Below are 20863 nucleotides of genomic sequence, written 5' to 3' on the forward strand. Positions count from 1 at the left end.
CTAACAAGGTTAAGGTTTGGGATAGGGTTAAAACAAACAAATGTAAAACGACTGTCTAGCACTGGGATTCAACACCCGGCTTGTGGCTTACGCCCATCCACCATCTCCATCCAAAATGCCCTAGCAAGGTTTTAAGGCATCTCCCGACGTCCTCGGGACATAGATGGAGGTCCAACTTCCAAGTGAATCTGGCTGCTAGATCTCAGTACACAGCATGGCTGTCCTGTACTGAAGCATGGATGTATCTTGTGTTACAATAACTCTGATTGCGAAGTGGTCATTCTGACAGTCTAACAACTCACCAATAACACAGTGGAAAAATAAGACTTTTATACCATTGAATGACAGACAGGATTACGTCTGTATCCACACTTCCATTCCACCATAGTCCATCCCGTCATAATACCACGAGGAGACTGAAATCAGCACAACCGAAATCAGTTCAACCACGAAAGTGTTGGAACCTCAGGCAAGGATCATAGAATGAATGAAGCAACAGAGACAAGGCATGGCATAATCTGCACCATGGGGCACTCTGTTCACAACGTTGACATCAGCAAACCACTCACCCACACACAACGCCAAATATGTGGTCTGCGGTTGTGAGGCCGGTTGGACTTACAGCCAAATTCTCTAAAATGACATTGGAGTCGGCTTATGGTACATTCAATTCTCTGGCAACAGCTCTGGTGGACATTCCTGCAGTCAGCATGCCAATTACATGCTCCCTCAAAACTTGAGCCATCTTTGGCATTGTGTTGTGACACAACACTGCACATTTGTCCCCAGCACAAGGTGCACCTGTGTAACATCATGCTGTTTAATCAGCTTCTTGATATGCCACACCTGCCAGGTGGCTGGATTATCTTTTCAAAGGAGAAATGTTCACTAACAGGGATGTAAACATATTTGAGTGTAAAATTTGAAAGAAATGCACTTTGTACGTATGGAACATTTCTGGGATCTTTTATTTCAGCTCATGAAACATGGGACATGTTCAGTTCAGATAGCTGACAGCTAATCTAATTTAGCAGTCTCAAAAAATATTAGCGGACATGAGCTAATTGACTGACTATCAGTGACTGACATAAGAGCAACTGCTGATGCACAACCACATTTTGAAACCGCACCGAGAAATTGAACAGGGTACGATTAATCGTCTGATTACTTTGTCTGTCCAAACATTGGTTATTCAATAATTGTGGCTCTCCTTGGGCGGCTCTCCTTTTCTTTACCAAGTGTTCTACTCTGCTAGCCAGCACCTCGCCTAAACAAGTGTGTTTTTCCTTCGCATAATGAAACCTCTGTGGAAACATCATTATTAAGAAAATCATCCCACGTTGGAATACTGGTGACAGGCCTAGGGTGTGTCAGAAACACAAACACGGTCCTTATCTGGATGGTTTTCAGTGATATGCTCAAGTATCACAAACAGGATGGGGCTAGACTTTGGATAGCCTATAGACCTAGCTTCTTCAGACCTCAGCCAAAGATATACAGAGGTCAGGAAACTGTCCTCCATGTTGGCACCAAATGATCCATTGCAATGACATTCTACGTCTAGATTGCAATTTCCCGTATATTCATGAATGTCAACAACTCTTGGAGACAACAACAGTTTACAGAACTGTGTGCGTCACCTTGACAAACTGATCTAGGATCAGTAATGCGGGTTCAGGGTATCTATATTGTGAACTCAATATAGGGTTCAGTGTTATGGGACGGTTCATTGTGTGTTTTACCTTGAAGTCAAAGCTGCACAGGCTGACTGCATCAGAGTCATCCTTCTCTCTGATCTTCCGCTTCTGGGGACAGATGGAAATTAGATTATTAGATTATTATTATTCTAATCAAATTTAGACAGATAAACTTACCACAGACACTCTTAGGCAGATACCCAAATAGCTACACACAGACACTCTTAGGCAGATACCCAAATAGCTACACACAGACACTCTTAGGCAGATACCCAAATAGCTACACACAGACACTCTTAGGCAGATACCCAAATAGCTACACACAGACACTCTTAGGCAGATACCCAAATAGCTACACACAGACACTCTTAGGCAGATACCCAAATAGCTACACACAGACACTCATGAGTGGGACTCCCAATCACAGCCGGATGTGATACAGCCTGGATTCGAACCAGGGACTGTAGTGATGCCTCTTGCACTGAGATGCAGTGCCTTAGACTGCTGCGCCACTCAGGAGCCCAAGTCTCTCCAATTCACACAAAACGACTACATCTCGTCTGGACTCCAGCTGCTCTCTGGATGTCAGAAATAGTTCAACAAGAATAGACAACCACCCCATTTCCCCATTACCCTGTCCCATCCTGGTCTCATTGGTTTGACAATAGCCCCAGTGAAGAGAAGAACTGCCCCATTGCTAAGCCCTGTTGACCCAGGGACAATGTTCACCCCTGGAGGTTCCATTGGGAACAGGAAAGGGTTAATGAAGCACAAGAGCACTTGAACACCTGGGGAGAAGACCAGCTGGCAGGTGAGATGAGGTCTAGCCCAGAGTTTGTGTGTATGAGACTAGGGTTGTAAAGGCTGGAGGAGCGCTGGCGTCGCCTGACTGCCGGGGCTCTTAGGGCGCTGTCATTAGGGCACATTAACCACGGAGGGAGTAGAGGGCCATCACAGGGCATTTAGGAAGCCAAGAAGTGACCACCGGTGTGTGCAGGGTGACAGACCGGACAGGGTAGGACTGTATGTTGAGGTAGTTGTTATGAATAGTTGGTTTTGAAGGGGGTAAATGGCCATTTCTTCCTCAAACCTGTTAGCTTTCCTACAGAAAAGATAATACATTGTGTAATATAAAGAGAACACCTTGTGCAATATCTGATCACACGAGGTGAGAAAATGTGAATTTGCATGGTTCGCAAATTACAAGGGGACACAAGGGGCCTACATATGCAATGCCCCAGATGAGAGAACGAGGCTAGATGATTAGCTAGCCCACTAAGGGGAGTGAATAGTGCTTTGGCGAAGACAGAGTTGTGCAACACTACAGCTCCTAATCAAGGGATTCTCATTGAGTGCTACAGCTGTTGAATACAGTAGTTTCCACACAGTCAGTTTTTTAAAAAGGTAGTCTAATTGAGGCAGTTAGAACCTTTCCTGAAGCTAATGAGGGAAGTGGGATAATGGATCAATCAATTCAACTCTTGTTTATAGTAGAGCTGACGGTAAAAGGAGAGGCTGAAACTGGAAATCTGATCAAAAGGCTACAGTGTAGCCATTCATCAACTAGCTATAAAAAAAAGGCTCATTAGCCAATTAGACTAGTGTCTAATCAGCTGGTGACTGAACGACTAATCATTAAGCTGATCCCCATTCGAAAGGAATTCAAGTGATTGATCAGAGAAAACTCCTTTTAATGTTTTCTTATTATCATCAGAGGGCTTAACTGCATAGTGCTAGGCTAGCTTTTAAAATAACGATGGGTTTTGGGTCAGTTTTTTGATTAAATCATCAAAAGGGTGGGCCAGGTTAGATGGAAAGTTTACACTGGACTAGAGGCATAATGTAGAAGTTCCTCAGCTCATTTTAAAAAAACTAGGCAAGTCAGTTAAGAACAAATTCTTATTTTCAATGACGGCCTAGGAACAGTGGGTTAACTACCTTGTTCAGGGGCAGAAAGACAGATTTTTTTACCTTGTCACCTCAGGGATTCGATCTTGCAACCTTTCGGTTACTAGTCAAACGCTCTAACCATTAGGCTGCCTGCCGCCCCAACCTAAAACCTAATGCCGATGCAATGGAAGTCTGGGCTAGAGGGGTCTTCTCTTCAGAGCCTCCCCCAGGCAACGGGGCTTGTTTGAGGCCAGTTAGTTGAGTCTGTGTTGACTGCTGTCGCCCATGCAAATGACACAGTTTTACATTACCATGACGTCACGGGCTAGGCTAAACTGAACTTTTAAACAAACCCAGCGTAGGCCTGAGAAAAGAATGGGCATTAATGTCACGTGGGATTAGCTGTAAAGAACTAGGTGATATTTGTTAAGCATGTTCTGCTTGACAGTGAGAGAAGGAGAGAGTGGTAGAGGGAAGATGGAGAGAAGTGTAGAAAGGGCAGAGTGGGGGTTGGGACGGAGGCAACAGTGGAGTTCTTTATTCTCACACACACACACACTCACACTCTTATTGTGCTGGCCTGTTTGTGTGCGTCATGTGATAATGGCACCATAAAACCATGACCTGGTCAGCTGCCAGAATATGTAACCTGGCAGGCTCTATGTAATTACCAGCGCAAAGCAAAGCTATGAGGTAGGTAGGCCTAGAAAAAGGTGGGGCAGTGGGGTCAACACTGTGTTAAGGAATGCCATGGACTCTCAAGAGATACTAGAATAGAGACTATGATAATCAGTGATCATACTTAGTGCCCCACCTCAGTCTTTTGGTATGTGCTGGGTAGGTAAATGTTGATGTCATTGAATTAGGGTGCTTACGCTTACACACAGGGACACGCATATAGGCACCTCAAAATACAAATCTCAATTCCTAGGCACACACACCTGTTTGAAGTGGGAACGTTTGCATGGAAAGCGATGCGGACTGACATTCTGGCTGTCTGAACACGTCGCTGGGAGAGACAAAAAAGCTGCCATCCTTCCTATTAATTACCTGCCTACATTCATACAACAGCACTTGGGTTTGATCGGCTGTTTTTTTTTGCAGAGATGGAAATCTAAATCACATTCTCAACATTACAGAACTGCCCTGAGGCCTTGCTAATGTAGTCTGAGATAATATGAAAAACACTACAGCCCCCCCCCCCACCTAAACACTGCTACCTAAACTGTACTATGCCCGCCCCAGTCTCCAGAAAGTCCCCTACCTACCCCCATCAAAGCACAGGATCCTCCTGACCTTATTCAAGTTTCAAGGTAGAGATAAGAGGGGATGGGAGACAAAGGAGAAGAAAGGAGCCCACAGTTTCTTGTCTGTCTATACTTCTCTCTCTTTTGGTAGATTTATAAAGGGGAGATAATAGTGGAGTCGTTGGGGGGGGGGGGGGGGGCTAGGTAACAAGCGCCGTATGCTTGTAGTGGTTGAGCTAAGCGTGCCAGTTAAAGAACATTTGTGGAATCAAAGGCAACGTTTGGCACGAGATGAAGAGCCTCTGTCCTCCTCTCCTCTATCCCTCCTGCTTTTCATCTCCTCTCCCCGACTCAGTTGAACGATGGATAGGGTTTCAGCTGGGGTTCACTCATAAACCCTGGAATAGTCCAGGCCTTGTCGTTCAGTTCCTGTCTCTAATCTCAACTCTGTTTCCAATCAGCGATCGTATTTAGGTCTAGGTTTTACTGTAAACAGCAGGCCGGCCAATCTAAGAGGAACAATAGCTATGTTGATTCCATTATGTTGAAGGGGAAATAGAAACAGGAAGATTTTTCTTGTTTGTTCACTGTTGGATCACTGGGTAGTGTGGGGAGTCTGTCCTGTGCCTGGCATCAGCTGTGAGGGTGTCATGCAATTAAAACGCTCCTGAATGGAGGAGCAGATGGACCTGCAGAGGGCTTACGTCACCTCTCACACAGAGGTGATTGCGAGTTGCCTAAACAAACTGCACTGGCATGCATGAATGCATAGTTATCATCAGTTTACGGGTTTCTGATGCTGCATGAGCGATTCAAGGTTTAGTTCAAATGCCTTTATTTTTGTCGATCAAGGTTATCATGAACTATGCAGATTCCAGATGAGTAATACATGTGTAATAGTGACACCATCCTCCACTATGGTGTAATGGACTATGTTCTGAATAACGATACACAGGTGATGCCGGATGCATCCAAGATGCAGTCCAAACCTCCCCTCAAAACCAAGACCAAAGTGGATCAGTCATTTGTCATTATCATTTACTAATAAATTACTTTTTCCTAAACTTAAGTGCACAGAGTCAGTATCTGTGGTCCAAGTCAGAGGAACTTTACAGCTTTGAGAATGAACAGGTCCATTTGCTTCCGTGCCTGTTTAAAAACACCAAGGCCAGATTTGAAGCTAAAACAGACAGTTATGACAGAGTTATAACAGGGACAGGCACTCTCTGTCCGCACAAACAGGCCGGATAGCCATAATCGTCCCAAACAATGCCAGGACAAAATGGGGAGGATAGTGGAATGAGCCGAGGTACCGGTCCTGTGAGGGAACAGGGAGAGACAAAAACAAGAGCTGGATGGAGGCTGTACTCACCCGACTGAAGTCCCATTGAGGTCCAGGGGTGAGGAAGGTGAAGGAGCTCCCTCTTCTCAGTCCAGGCCTACAAGACGAAGATGGAAAAAAGGGCAGGAAATTATTGCTTGTTCAACAAGTACAACATGAATAACACCATATCCTACACCCGAATTCAAAAAGGTGACACTACTAAGACCGTTACATCTCAGGGCACGAGATGACATAGCACACCACCACAAGTCCACCAGGTAACAACCACACAATACCACAATGTCCAATGCTGCATGCAAGAACGCAAGCTCACCCCTGCCTTGTGAACGCTCAATCATGGTAGTGCAGGAAGTGCCTCAGAAACACAATTACTCAGTCATTCAGTGCCTTCCCCAAAGACCCGTTCAGACAGAGAGAGCCATGCTCAGGTGCCACCGTATACATCTGTGGCACACGGTGTATGGGAGCATCGGCTCTGGTACATACCACAGCCTGCTGTAGCCATAGCGATGTCCCCTTCGCTGCATCCTCAGACGGCCAGCTAGGATAGACACCCAGCAGAGTAGACCCAGTCAGAGAACTGTCCTTCACCCCTCACTCTCTGTGCAGCACCCACAGGGTTACCAGGTCTCCAAGATGTCCTCACAATACTCTTCTCTCTCGCTATCTATAGGACAGACAGCCTACCCCTCTCACATGTGTAGGAGGACCCTACCCACCCCTTTCCTAATTGGGGGAAGGAAGCAACTGTTGCCTCCTGTTGGAAGTTTGTTTGCTGAGAGTCTAAGCGGGGGGTGCTTTTTAGGAAACACAGATGATGCCGGCCCACTACTCCATACTGGTCACCACCAACCTCATGTAACACCTCAAATAAAATACTCGCCCTTATCAGGTTCTCAATGACTCAGGTTCTATTTGATCATTGACGATAACCTGATGAGGGCGAGAACTGACCGTGGACTTCAGGAAACAGCAAAAGGGAGCACCCCACTAGCCACATCAACAGGACAGCAGTGGAGAAGGTGGAACGTTAAGTTCCTCGGTGTACATATCACCGACAAACTGAAGATGGTCCACGCACACAGACAGACAGTGTGAAGAATGCGCAACAGCGCCTCTTCAACCTCAGGAGGCTTGTCACCAAAAAACCCTCACTAACTTTTACAGGTGCACAATTGAGAGCATCCTGTCGGGCTGTATCACTGCCTGGTACGACAACTGCACCGCCCACAACCGCAGGGCTCTCCAGAGGGTGGTGCGGTCTGTACAACGCATCACCGGGGGCAAACTACCTGCCCCCCAGGACACCTACAGCACCCGATGTCACAGGAAGACAAAAAAAAGATTGTCAAGGACAATAACCACCCGAGCCACTGCCTTCCATCCAGAAGGCGAGGTCGGTACAGGTGCATCAAAGCTGGGACAGCTGTTTTTCAATCCCAAGGCCATCAGATTGTTAAACATCCACCACTAGCACAGAGAAGGTGGCTGCCTACCTACAGACTTGAAATCATTGGCCACTTTAATAAATGGAACACAAGTCACTTTAAGAATGTTTACATATCATCTCATATGTACATACTGTATCCTTCACCATCTATTCTTTACCATCTATTGCATCTTAGACTCCTGTCACTGCTCATCCATTATTTTATACTTATATATTCTCTTCCCTTTCCATTACTAGATTGCGTGTATTAGGCTTTGTTGTGGAATTGTTAGATATTACCTGTTCAATACCGCTGCACTGTTGGATCTAGAAGCACAAGCATTACGCTACACTCGCAATAACATCTGCTAACCATTTCTATTATGGCCCTGTCACACGCTGATACCGACATGAGTGATGGAGCCAAATGTGACGGCTTTCAAAAAGACCCGTTTCCACATGGTTTGGGTTTGAGTTAATGTCAAGGTGTTACTTCGATATCTTCTGAAACCATCAACAATATCTTCCAATATAAACCAGATCATATCTGAAAACAGATTAGCAATAATGGTGTTCATATATTGAGAGACCTCAAAAGGAAATCAACCTCTACAATCCTGACATTCTTTCCTCGATTCCTCTGAACCACTTGTCTCTAGCATGTGTTCCTGTTGTACTGCTGTTATTGGGCCAGGTCATTCCAGTGATTCCGTTGGCCTTCCTGCCTCGTTGCTACAGGTGGCATTGTGCAGTGACGCAGCACTTGTCTATAGTGAAGGGCAGACTGCACTGACCACAGCTGTAGTGTCACTCCACCGCTTCCTATGTGGTCTGCACTCAGAATCAGTACGGCTAGCAGTGGAGGACTAGAGGACAGTGGAGGCCTAGAGGACAGTGGAGGCCTAGAGGACAGTGGAGGCCTAGAGGACAGTGTGAGTGAGTGAGAAAAGAGAGAGCGAGAGAAAGAGTGCGAGAGCGAAGAACATAGGGAGTTCAGACAAGTCAAACAGGAAGAAAAATATAGGACTAAAAAAGGTGGAAAGTAGATTGTAGGGAATAAGGGCAAGGAAAAAGAGAGGGATGGGAGAGCAAAGTCAACAGGAACAAAAAAAATGAAGGGAAGCTTTGACTATGTACAGACTCAGTGAGCATAGCTTTGCTATTGAGAAAGCCAGGTCTGCCTACGGTGGCCTATCAAGAGAAGACAGGCTATGTGCACACTGCCCACAAAACGAGGTGGAAACTAAGCTGCACTTCCTAACCTCCTGCCCAATGTATGACCATATTAGAGACACATATTTCCCTCAGATTACACAGATCCACAAAAGAATTTGAAAACAAACCCGATTTTGATAAACTCCCATCTCTACTGGGTGAAATATCAGTGTGCATCACAGCAGCAAGATGTGTGACCTGTTGCCACACAGGCAACCAGTGAATACAAACACCATAGTAAATACAACCAATACTTATGTTTATTTATTTGCACATTGTTACAACACCGTATATAGCCATAATATGACATTTGAAATGTCTTTATTCCTTTGGAACTTTTATGAGCGTATTGTTCATTATTTGTTCACTTTACTTGTGTTCATTATCTATTTCACTTGCTTTGGCAATGTAAACATATGTTTACCATGCCAGTAAATCCCTTTGAATTGAGCGAGAGAGAGACCTGTGTCCGAGTGGCACTGGCGGTGTCAAAGGTCACTACAGGTGGTCAGCAGACACCACACTCCTCCCCCATTTTCCATCAACAGGACTGTGGTCAGTGACAGTCGTGACAGAGACCATAGAGGCATTGTGAGAGAGAGACCTACGGCAAGCAGTGCTGCTCCTGCATGAGTCAGGCAGTAAAAACAGTCACTTTCTACAGAACCACAGCCTGAACTGGATGATCGGTTCGACTCAACATTCAACGGAATGCACTATAACGTGGGGAAAAGGAGGGAGAGTTTAGTTACTGGATCTGCTGCGGCCTGGAGGTGAGGAGGATGGTTATGACGACTGTCAAGGAGAACGCCTTTGTGTGTGTGTGTGTGTTAATGTGTACATGAATCCAAATGTCATTCAATCTGACAATGCGCCAGGATGTGAAACTAATCTGAAGAGACACCAGTAATAACTAGGTTAATAGGTCTAGCAACAGGATGCTATGAGAACGTCTCTGCTCAGTGAGACATTCCTGTCCAATAGACATCCCAGTGACATCTGGCAGCCAACGAGCTCATAAAGTGAGACGATGCTTTATGTTACTCTATGTTGTGGGAACCGGTGTGTTCCGTCGACACCAGGAACACCGAGATGTGTGAGGAGATGTATGAAGCGATGCTGAGACAACCTGGGTGGTTCACTGGTGTCTGCCTGGTGCTGGTGTCTCAGGAACGCAACCGGGCTTCACAGGAACACCATACAATCACAGTGGTTCCTTCAGGAGAAGCCAGGGAATGGCCAGAGCAGGGCTATTTCTCAGACAGTGGTCAAAACATGCAGGGAATGGAGGCCTGAGCCCAACACAGGTGTGTGTACAACACACATATCACCACCAGTCTCTCATATTCTCCCTCCGTCTCATCATTCTAAACAAACACCGTAAAAAGGTACATTATGTAATAATGCAGAATAGAATGCCTGTAGAGCTCCTTAATAATAATACATAATAATAATAACACCTTTCCCAGAGCCTGTGAAAAGTGTTTCCCAAAAGGATTTAGGTCTAATCATGTGATGTTTTTGAAGGTTCTTCCTCTTTGATGCACAATTTGTACAGTAAATGACATCACTTGAGGATGATACATCTTTGATTAGGCCAGCATTGCTTTTACTCACATTTCTGACCCACACACACCAGATAACAGTCACACCTGAGCTTAGACTAAATCGATTATTTCAGATGCTGTAATGTTGATGGGATGTAATGTTGTTTAGAGGGTAAATTAAAATACATATATTTGTATTTATTTATTTAACTAGGCAAGTCAGTTAAGAACAAATTCTTATTTACAATGACTGCCTACACCTGCCAAACCTGGACGATGCTGGGCCAATTGTGTGCCGCCCTACGGGACTCCCAATCACGGCCCGTGGTGATACAGCCTGGATTTGATCCAGGGTGTCTGTAGTGACACCTCAAGAACTGAGATGCAGTGCCTCAGACCGCTGGGCCACTCAGGAACCTGGGTCATTCAAATGAAAAAACACCCCAATGACAAAACAAATGATTATTTTAGACATGATTTCCTTTTATCTGACCTTACCCGTGTGGACCGGATGTTTACAGATGCTGACCTGCTTTAAAAACAGAGATTGCTAGGCTGTGGTGCACCTGACAGACTTCTCTATCATAAAAACCCCTCTGACTGTACATTCCTGAAGGTAATTTACTCTGAAATCTTTACCTGGGGCAAGAGACAGTTTTTCCCAGGTGAAGTAAAGTCATGATAAATACTGGAAGAGTGGAGGCCGGGGGAGCGGGTGGTACATAAACTAACCTGGCAAACAAAGGCAGGGCCTACTATGATGCCTTTCCACTGACTCACAGCACATACAGCTCTCACACACTAGCACAGTGAAAGTGGCCTTTGCCCCGAAGCTGACTGCTATGACCAAGTGAATACGAAGTGACATCAATCACGTATGCATAAAAAGGCCCCACACACCAGCACAATGGCTGGTATCAGCTTTCTAAACAGCTCGTGGGTTGGAAATGTGACATTGGATAGATTACATTGATACACCAGAATGCTATTGTTAAAGGGTCTAAAAACTATAGATGGTTTAACAATCTAGGTTTTGTAGGACATTATAGAGTTAGTTGTTTATTTCTCTAGAACATTACTGACCATTCTGCTCCCACGACACCTATCCATGGTAAAAAAGGACAAAGGTCGGTCCCTGGGGCTTGTGATTGGACGTCACGGGCAGGGGTATGTTTCTTAAGCAGAGGTAGACCCGTTACACACTTCTGTGGGTCAATAACACCTGAATAGGCTGGAAGCAAGTAACAATCAGAAAATGTTGACATAATTGAGGCTGAAGGACAGCGAATAACAATTGAGACAGGAGCACGCAGCTCAATAGTCACAGAAGGTAACATTCAATCACACACCTATTACCTAGTAGTCCAAAGTCCACTGAGCAACACTCTCCTTGTTTTCCTGCAGGGTTGGCTATTAGGGTCATATTTATATAGTCACAGTTTTCCCAACAGTGTGCAGGGGGCTTTTGGCACAAAGCATGGAAAGCCTACCGGTGTGCCACTTGCCAACATAAACATTCTCAGTACTGATCATCCCAAAATAAAAATGGATTTTTGGCTCTCAGTCTGCTGTCTGTCTGACTGAAAAGATAAAAGTCTGATTTAAAAGCCTGGGGAAATTCACAAAGACTATTTTTGTCATAACGCGTATACGCAAACAGGAAAGGTTCAAAAAGTAGAAACAAATCCAGTATTTTCTTCCTTACAAGATGTGGAACAGTAGAGGTTGGACTCGGAAGGGAACACTATCTTTATGAGGCTTTGAACAAGAAGTGCAAAGTCCCTTCATGAGACATCATCTGCTGTTCTGTAGGCCAGAGGGATATGCAGAATTCTGTAAAAATATCTGTGTACAACGTTAAACACCAAATAATGCATGCAGAGCAGAATGAGGCCGATACCCGCTAAAGATCAAAATCCAGAAAAGAGCCGTTCAATTCGACAACCACCTAAATGGAAATAGATTCCCAAACCTTCCATAACAAAGCCATCAGCTACAGAGAGATGAACCTAGAGAAGAGTCCCCTAAGCAAGCTGGTCCCGGGGCTCTGTTCACAAACACAAACAGACCCCACAAAGCAACACCGTTAGACCCAACCAAATCACGAGAAAACAAAGCGATCATTATTTGACACATTGGAAACTACTAACAAAAAAACAGAGCAAACTAGATGCTATTTGGCCTTAAAACAGAGAGTACACAGTGGCAGAATACCTGACCACTGTGACTGACCCAAAATTAAGGAAAGCTTAGACAGACTCAGTGCGTAGCCTTGCTATGTACAGACTCAGAGAGCATAGCCTTGCTATTGAGGCTGCCGTAGGCAGACCTGGCTCTCAAGAGAAGACAGGCTGTGTGCACACTGCCCACAAAATGTGGAAACTGAGCTGCACTTCCTAACCTCCTGCCAAATGTATGACCATAGAGACACATATTTCCCTCAGATTACACAGGCCCACAGAAAATTTGAAAACAAATCCAATTTTGATAAACTCCCATATATATTGGGTGAAATACCACAGTGTGCCATCACAGCAGGAATGTTTGTGACCTGTTGCCACAAGAAAAGGGCAACCAGTGAAGAACAAACACCATTGCAAATACAACTCAGATTTATGTTTATTATTTTCCCTTCTGCACTTGAACTATTTGCCCATCATTACAACACTATATATAGCCATACTTTGACATTTGAAATGGCTCTATTCCTTTGGAACTTTTGAGAGCATTGTTAACAGTTTATTATCTATTTCACTTGCTTTGGCAATGTCAGCATAGGTTTCCCTTGCCAATAAAGCCCTTTGAATTTAATTGATAGGAAAAGCCTAAACGGGATACCTGGGACATACCAACTGACTAAAACTGTCAGACTGGCTTTTAGCCCCAGACCATCAGGCTGCTCAACAGCCACCAGGCAGCTAGCTACCTGCTACCTCTGTCCCCTGGACTTCCTTCCCCTTTATGGATATTCTACCCCCAGTGGACATTTATCATTGCTTACAGTGTAAATATGTAAAGTATATAGTATTCTTTTTTATATTACTGTTTCATTCACTCTTACCCCGCCCCCACAGTTGTACTAGTGTATATATTATCATCATCATCTTTATTTTGTCTCACTCGCTTCTTTTTATTGATTTTTTATTTGACCTGCACTGTTGGAGCAGAGCACATTAGATTTTCACTGTAGCCTGCAATTACATCTGCGTCCCTATACATGTGACTCAAACTCCATGTATCTATCTATCATCCATCAAACGCCCACACCAACTGTTCTTCATGGTTCCTTTGATGAATTTGTTGGTATTTACTGCCACCTTGTGGTCAATTAGGGTGTATTACAGTATTGCATCAAACTGTCGGTGGTACACAATTACTTGCAGTACTAGTTATCTGTAGCCGACTGTCTGTGTAAAAGTTCACAATTATGTCATGTGCTGACGCAAATGGATGATCAGGTCCTGACGGGAACATGCAAAAGTAACCAGCTAAAACATTTTTCCAAGGACTTGGACTATGCAACCAGCACTCCATTCTAGTTGCAATATAAGTTTGTTTGCTTGTTAACAGGCTTTAAGTGTAGCCAAAATAACTAGCAAGGTAGCGATTTACCTAATAATATATTCTTTAAAATGATCTAGCTAACTATGACATAGCTACCCAGCTAACAAACTTTAGAGAACATTCACTTAAGAGTCTCATTAAGTCATTAGCAAAACGTTTTCATAGGAATGTTCCAATGTCAAACAGAACTTACCCAGAATGCGGTTACCATGTTCTCTGAATGTTCAATATTGATGTTCAAGACAAGTTTCATTGGAACATTGCAAAAATATTCCAGTATCCAGTTCTGAGGGTTAGGAGATATTACATCAACGTTACACAGAAAATGGTTACTAGAAAATAAGATAAATATAATATCAAACGACCACACCAGTAGAAATTCAGTCTTTAGAGCTGAAAGGTCAGATGTTGTTGCACAACGATTTAAAAGGTGCAATATGCAGAAACCCCTCTGCCATTTCGTGGTTGCTAAAATTGTAGATTGCCTAATTTCAGTTTGTGACAAAACAAGCAATATATATAGTGAAATACAGTATATTTTCAATAACCAAAAATATTGTATTTTCAGCTGGTGTACAAAACCTAAATTAGAAACGGGGAGCATAGAAATAAACACAGAAACATATCTACCAGACGGGGAGCATAGAAATAAACACACAGAAACGGGGAGCATAGAAATAACACACAGAAACGGGGAGCATAGAAATAACACACAAAAACATATCTACCAGACGGGGAGCATAGAGATAACACACAAAAACAGATATACCGCATTCAATGAGTGACAGATCTATAAATCAAAGTTTATTTGTCACGTGTGCTGAATACAACAGGTGTAGACATTACAATGAAATGCTTACTTACAGGCTCTAACCAATTGTGCAAAAAAGGTATTAGGTGAACAATAGGTAGGTAAAGAAATAAAAACAACAGTAAAAAGACAGTGAAAAACAGTAGCGAGGCTATATACAGTAGTGAGGCTATAAAAGTAGCGAGGCTACATACAGACACCGGTTAGTCAGGCTGATTGAGGTAGTATGTACATATGGTTAAAGTGACTATGCATGTATAATAAACAGAGAGTAGCAGCAGCATAAAAGAGGGGTTGGGGGGGGGGGAGAGGACACACGATGCAAATAGTCCAGGTAGCCATTTGATTACCTGTTCAGGAGCCTTATGGCTTAGGGGTAAAAACTGTTGAGAAGCCCTTTTGTCCTAGACTTGGCACTCCGGTACCGCTTGCCATGCGGTAGTAGAGAACAGTCTGTGGCTGGGGTCTTTGACCATTTTTAGGGCCTTCCTCTATAACCCACATTTCTATGTGAATTTGGTCGCCCAATAAAAGTGACATATTGCAGCTTTAAGTCAGTGAGTCATAGTTTTAGTCAAAGTATGATACATTTGTGCATGAAGTGACAAATCCAAACTGCACACTTCCTGCACATCCATGTGAATGTGTGGTCTATGTCATACAACTTATTTTCAGTCTAAGTTTCCTTTCAGGGCTGGGTTTTATATGACTGTTACCACCAGTGGCGACCTGTCATTCAGGGCAGGTGGGGAAGAACCTGTTTTGCATGTTATTTTTGCCATTAATAAGTGACACATATCAGTTCGCAAACAATGTATAAAACAAGTTTTAAAAGTCATTGAGTTAATGAAGCCGCATACAAACTTGGTCTCTTTTTTGCTTTCTTGAGTAAGGCAGCTCCAAAATGCAGGCGTTTCAACCTAGCTCAGTGCTTTCTGTGGTGCTGGGCCAGAGGAAAATACGGAGCGTAGGGGTTGGTAATTTTCTCTAGTTGTGCCGTGATAGGCTCAGTGTTCTGTCACTCATGAGGACAATCTACAAGGAGAGCTTGAAAATGCAAGTCCCTTGGGTGCTGCAATAGAGTTACATTAGAAGTGCCCATCCAAGGCGGCTCAAGGTCATTGGCCACAGATAAAATAACATCAAATCACATTATACCTACAGTAGCTTTGATTGGACTGATGTCAACATCTTACTTTCAAAATCCTCATCATCATGAATCAAGTCGACAATCTACTGGCAAATCCTTTTCAATCCTTGGCATATGAAGATAAATTAGAAAGAGAAATTGCAGATAAAACGTAACGTGGCTCATCGGCCATAAACATCACAAAACAAGTTGGAAATCGCAAATTCAAGAATGAGTGGTTTAGAAGGAATCAGTGGCTAACTTCAAGCGTTGCAAAGCAATCACTGGCCTATTATTATGTGGAGTGGATGTGCGGTCCAAGTTTAGGTTTAAGGGTATTTTTCCACAGCTTAAAATGATAAACATCCAACATTGGCCATGCTGTCAATCCAGCATTACTTCTGCCGCTTGCAGAACAACTGGAAACTCGGAACTGGGAAATCAAATCAAAGTTTATTTGTCACGTGTGCCGAATAAAACAGGTGTAGACCTGAAGACCACTAACATCATGACTAACATCATGACTCAACTTTATTTTTCCCCACCTAGAGTTTCCAGTTATCTTGAAAGCACCAAAAAAAACAGAAGAATGCCAGACTTTGATGAAAGTTAGCCCAAGAAGGACCGCCGTGCCACCTTCCTGTTCCAAGTGAACAAGGTGAGTCCAAAAATGAATTGTATACTGCTGCATAAATGATGTAATATGTCAGGGAGATATGTAATCATCAAATATTGTAAGAGCTTTCATTGTCTGCATATATTCCCTCTTTATTTATACTATAGGTCTGACTGGGTGTACAGGGAGAACACTAAGATCAGCCTATGTTCTGAATTCTGTCACCGTACGAGTGGCTCAGCGGTCAAGGCACTGCATCTCAGTACAAGAGGAGTCACTACAGTCCCTGGTTCGACTCCAGGCTGTATTACATCCGGCCGTGATTGGGAGTCCCATAGGGTGGCGCATATTTGGCACAGCGTCGTCCGAGTTTGACCTGGGTAGGCTGTCATTGTAAATAATTTGTTCTTAACTGATTTAGCTACTTAAATAAAAGGTTAAATAAGTTTAAAAAAACACTTCAAAAGTGCTGAACAAATAGTTATATTGACTATGTCCATTCTAGCTCATTAATGTCTAAATCGAAAGTACGGATGGCCTCTTATCCACATTTGTTTGAGCAAGTCAGTCATATTAGCTATGAATTTTTTTAAAGGCAGTAAATGAGGCTGAACTATTTCGCTGCCAGACAACTCTCCGCTGATATCCAGGTGTAGCAGGGATATGCTGTTGGGAATCTACAGTTTGTGGGCACCGTTTGTCACCGTTATAGTCCAATTAATGTATTGTTTAGTGTTGCGATGTGGCTTTGCTGGCATGATATATATTTTTTTTTGTAGAGGTTGCCCCACCAAGATTTCACTGGTTACCACCCACCAGCATGGCATTGCTTATTAAATCAGAAACAGCTGCAAAGTTACTCCTCTTCACGATAGATGAGCCAAACAGCCTTGTGTGCACTTGGCCGCCTGAACCATGGAGCAAATTAAAAGAGGGTGCAAACATATGTTATTGCACCTAGACTTTAAAAAAAAAGGAAAAATGTGATAATTTGTCAATTGTCACCTTTTAAAAAAAATATTGTGTGTGTATATAATATATACACACACACACACACACACACACATATATATACAGTTGAAGTCAGAAGTTCACATACACCTTAACCTGTGTTTCAATGTATTTGGCTTTCACAATTCCTTACATTTAATCCTAGTAAAAATTCCCTGTCTTAGGTCAGTTAGGACCAACACTTTATTTTAAGAATGTGAAATGTCAGAATAATAGAGAGAATGATTGATTTCAGCTTTTATTTATTTCATCACATTCCCCGAGGGTCAGAAGTTTACATACACTCAATTAGAATTCGGTAGCATGGTCTTTAAATTGTTTAACTTGGGTAGCCTTCCACAAGCTTCCCACAATAAGTTGGGTAAATTTTGGCCCCATTCCTCCTGACAGAGCTGGTCTAACGGAGTCAGGATTGTTGGCCTTCTTGCTCGCACACACTTTTTCAGTTCTGCCTATAGGATTGAGGTCAGGACTTTGTAATGGTCACTCCAATAACATGACTTTGTTGTCCTTATGCCATTTTGCCACAACTTTGGAAGTATGCTTGGGGACATTGTCCATTTGGAAGACCCATTTGCAACCAAGCTTTAACTTCCTGACTGATGTCTTGAGATGTTGCATGAATATATCCACATAATTTTCCTGTCTCATGATGCCATCTATGTTGTGAAGTGCACCAGTCACTCCTGCAGAAAAGCACCCCCACAACACTGCTGCCACCCCCGTGCTTCACGGTTGTGATGGTGTTCTTCAGCTTGCAAGCATCCCCCTTTTTCCTCCAAACATAACGATGGTCATTATGGCCAAACGGTTCTATTTTTGTTTCATCCGACCAGAGGACATTTAACAAAAAGTACAATCTTTGTCCCCATGTGCAGTTGCAAACTGTAATCTGGCTTTTTTATGGTGGTTTTGGAGCAGTGGCTTCTTCCTTGCTGAGTGGCCTTTCAGGTTATGTTGACATAGGACTCATTATACTGTGGATATAGATACTGTTGTACCGGTTTCCTCCAGCATCTTCACAAGGTCCTTTGCTGTTGTTCTGGGATTGATTTGCACTTTTTGCACCAAAGTACGTTCATCTCTAGGAGACAGAACACGTCTCCTTCCTGAGTGGTATGACGGCTGCGTGGTCCCATGGTGTTTATACTTGCGTACTATTGTTTGTACAGATGAACGTGGTACTTTCAGGCATTTGGAAATTGCTCCCAAGGATGAACCAGACTTGTGGAGGTCTACAATTTTTGGCTGATTTCTTTTCATTTTCCCATGATGTCAAGCAAAGAAGCACTGATTTTGAAGGTAGGCCTTCAAATAAATCCACAGGTACACCTCCAATTGACTAAAATGATGTCAATTAGTTTATCAGAAGCTTCTAAAGCCATTACATCATTTTCTGAAATTTTCCAAGCTGTTTTAAAAGGCACAGTCAACTTAGTGTATGTAAACTCCTGACCCACTGGAATTGTGATACAGTGAATTATAAATTAAATTATCTGGCTGTAAACAATTGTTGAAAAATGACTTGTGTCATGCACAAAGTAGATGTCCTAACCAACTTGCCCAAACTATAGTTTAACAAGGAATTTGTGGATTGGTTTAAAAATGAGTTTTAATGACTCCAACCTAAGTGAATGCAAACTTCCGACTTCAACATTATTTAAAAAAATATATATATATTTATTTACACACACATTTATACATACACACGACAATTTTATAAAATGGTATAATTGCGTGTTATGACAGTATTTCGCAAAACAGCTCCCCCCTTCGCTCCGAAATGAACGGTTTTATGGAAGATGACAAAACTTGAGTTAACACTAAATGGCGAAGTCAAAGATGGGCCAGTGGTTTCCATCTGTGGTGAAGTTTTCCATAAATTAATACTTATGACAAATCCAACAAAACCAGCCATAGAGAGGGGGGGGGGGGGGGGGTATTTAAGCAATAAGGCCTGAGGTGGTGTGGTAAGGGCTAGTTCTTACGCACAACGCAATGCGGAGTGCCTGGATACAGCCCCTAGCCATGGTATATTGGCCATATAACACAAACCCCCGGGCTGCCTTATTGCTATTTATTATAAACTGGTTACCATCTTAATTAGAGCAGTAAAAATGTATGTTTTGTCATACTCATGGTATACGGTCTGATATACCACGGCTGTCAGCCAATCAGCATTCAGGGCTCCAACCACCAGTTTATAATATATATTAATAAGATATTAATGTTCTAGACACGTTTCAATAAGGGAATCAAACACCAAAACAAATGCATATTGGTTCTCAGGAGGTTTTTGCAAACATACGTAAAATATTCCTGTAACTAACTGAAACTGGACACTTAAACATCAGAGGAACATTACAGGTAACATGAAAACGTCCCCTCTCCCTAGATTTGTTAGCTGGAATGTGTAACAATGACTACGTGCTCGAACTATAACGTCAGCCAGCCACATGCTAGCCATTGAAACAAAGATTCAACTGACGTTACAGAACGTAACTTTAGCTATCTAAGTAATGTTAACACCATAGATATAGTTTACACATTTCTATTCGTTTCATAGCGTGCATTCAATAGTTCAGGCAGCGTTAGTCTCACCTTGATTTGGTATTGTTATTGCTCTCGCCGGACGTCTCATCATCGACGGAGAACTTCCTCTTCTTGTTTGCCTTTCTCGTCGGTCTGTCATTCTGTTTCTCTGGTATCGAACTTTGGACCTGTGCTTCATTGGTTTCCTCCATTTGAATTGCAGAACCAGAAATCTATGTTGAAGGTTAGAATAATAGCTAACTATTTATTTAAAAATAACAAGAACAGTAGACAGATGTTTGAAATTCTTTGAATATGGCGGATATCCGAACAATGACCAATAAGGAAAGACCTGAGGTTCTAGTTGCTAGGATATATGGTTAAATGGGCGGGTCATACTGAAAACAGACGACTCTGGGCGGGGCCAGCCCCTCTAATAACAATTGGGAATGCTGTAGTACAATGAACTCGCTTCTATTATCTGCACAAAACAACAACCCTTTGACACAATTTTCCTGTTATGTTAAGCATTCAAAATGTAAGAGTACTTTGGGTTGTCAGGGAAAATGTTTGGAGTAAAAACATTTTTTTTTAGGAATGTAGTGAAGTAAAAGTAAAAGTTTAATATAAATATTTAAGTAAAGTACAGATTCTCCAAAAACTTCTTAAGTAGTGCTTTAAAGTACACACACACACACACACACACACACACACACACACACACACACACACACACACACACACACACACACACACACACACACACACACACACACACACACACACACACACACAGTGGCTTGATATGTCCCAAAAATAATTTAAACCAT

General features: G+C 42.9%; 1 protein-coding gene across 2 annotated transcripts in view; it reads right to left on the minus strand.

The window, feature by feature from the left end:
- LOC109896707 (neuroepithelial cell-transforming gene 1 protein) overlaps window positions 1-20351 on the minus strand; it is a 34827-nt gene extending 14476 nt beyond the window's left edge. The window contains exons 1-4 of one of the 2 annotated variants that reach the window (XM_031831710.1): window positions 20103-20160; window positions 6666-6720; window positions 6207-6273; window positions 1743-1805 (exon numbers count right to left, since the gene is read on the minus strand). In XM_031831710.1, coding sequence (XP_031687570.1) covers window positions 1743-1805; window positions 6207-6273; window positions 6666-6720; window positions 20103-20145 — 228 coding nt within the window. In that variant the 5' untranslated portion in view covers window positions 20146-20160. Of the gene's footprint in view, window positions 1-1742; window positions 1806-6206; window positions 6274-6665; window positions 6721-20102 lie in introns of both variants that reach the window. The other variant, XM_020491019.2, reaches the window with a different exon arrangement.
- Window positions 20352-20863: the final 512 nt, after the last annotated feature.

The sequence above is a fragment of the Oncorhynchus kisutch genome, linkage group LG9 (genome assembly GCF_002021735.2).
Source record: "Oncorhynchus kisutch isolate 150728-3 linkage group LG9, Okis_V2, whole genome shotgun sequence".
Taxonomy (NCBI): Eukaryota; Metazoa; Chordata; class Actinopteri; order Salmoniformes; family Salmonidae; genus Oncorhynchus; species Oncorhynchus kisutch.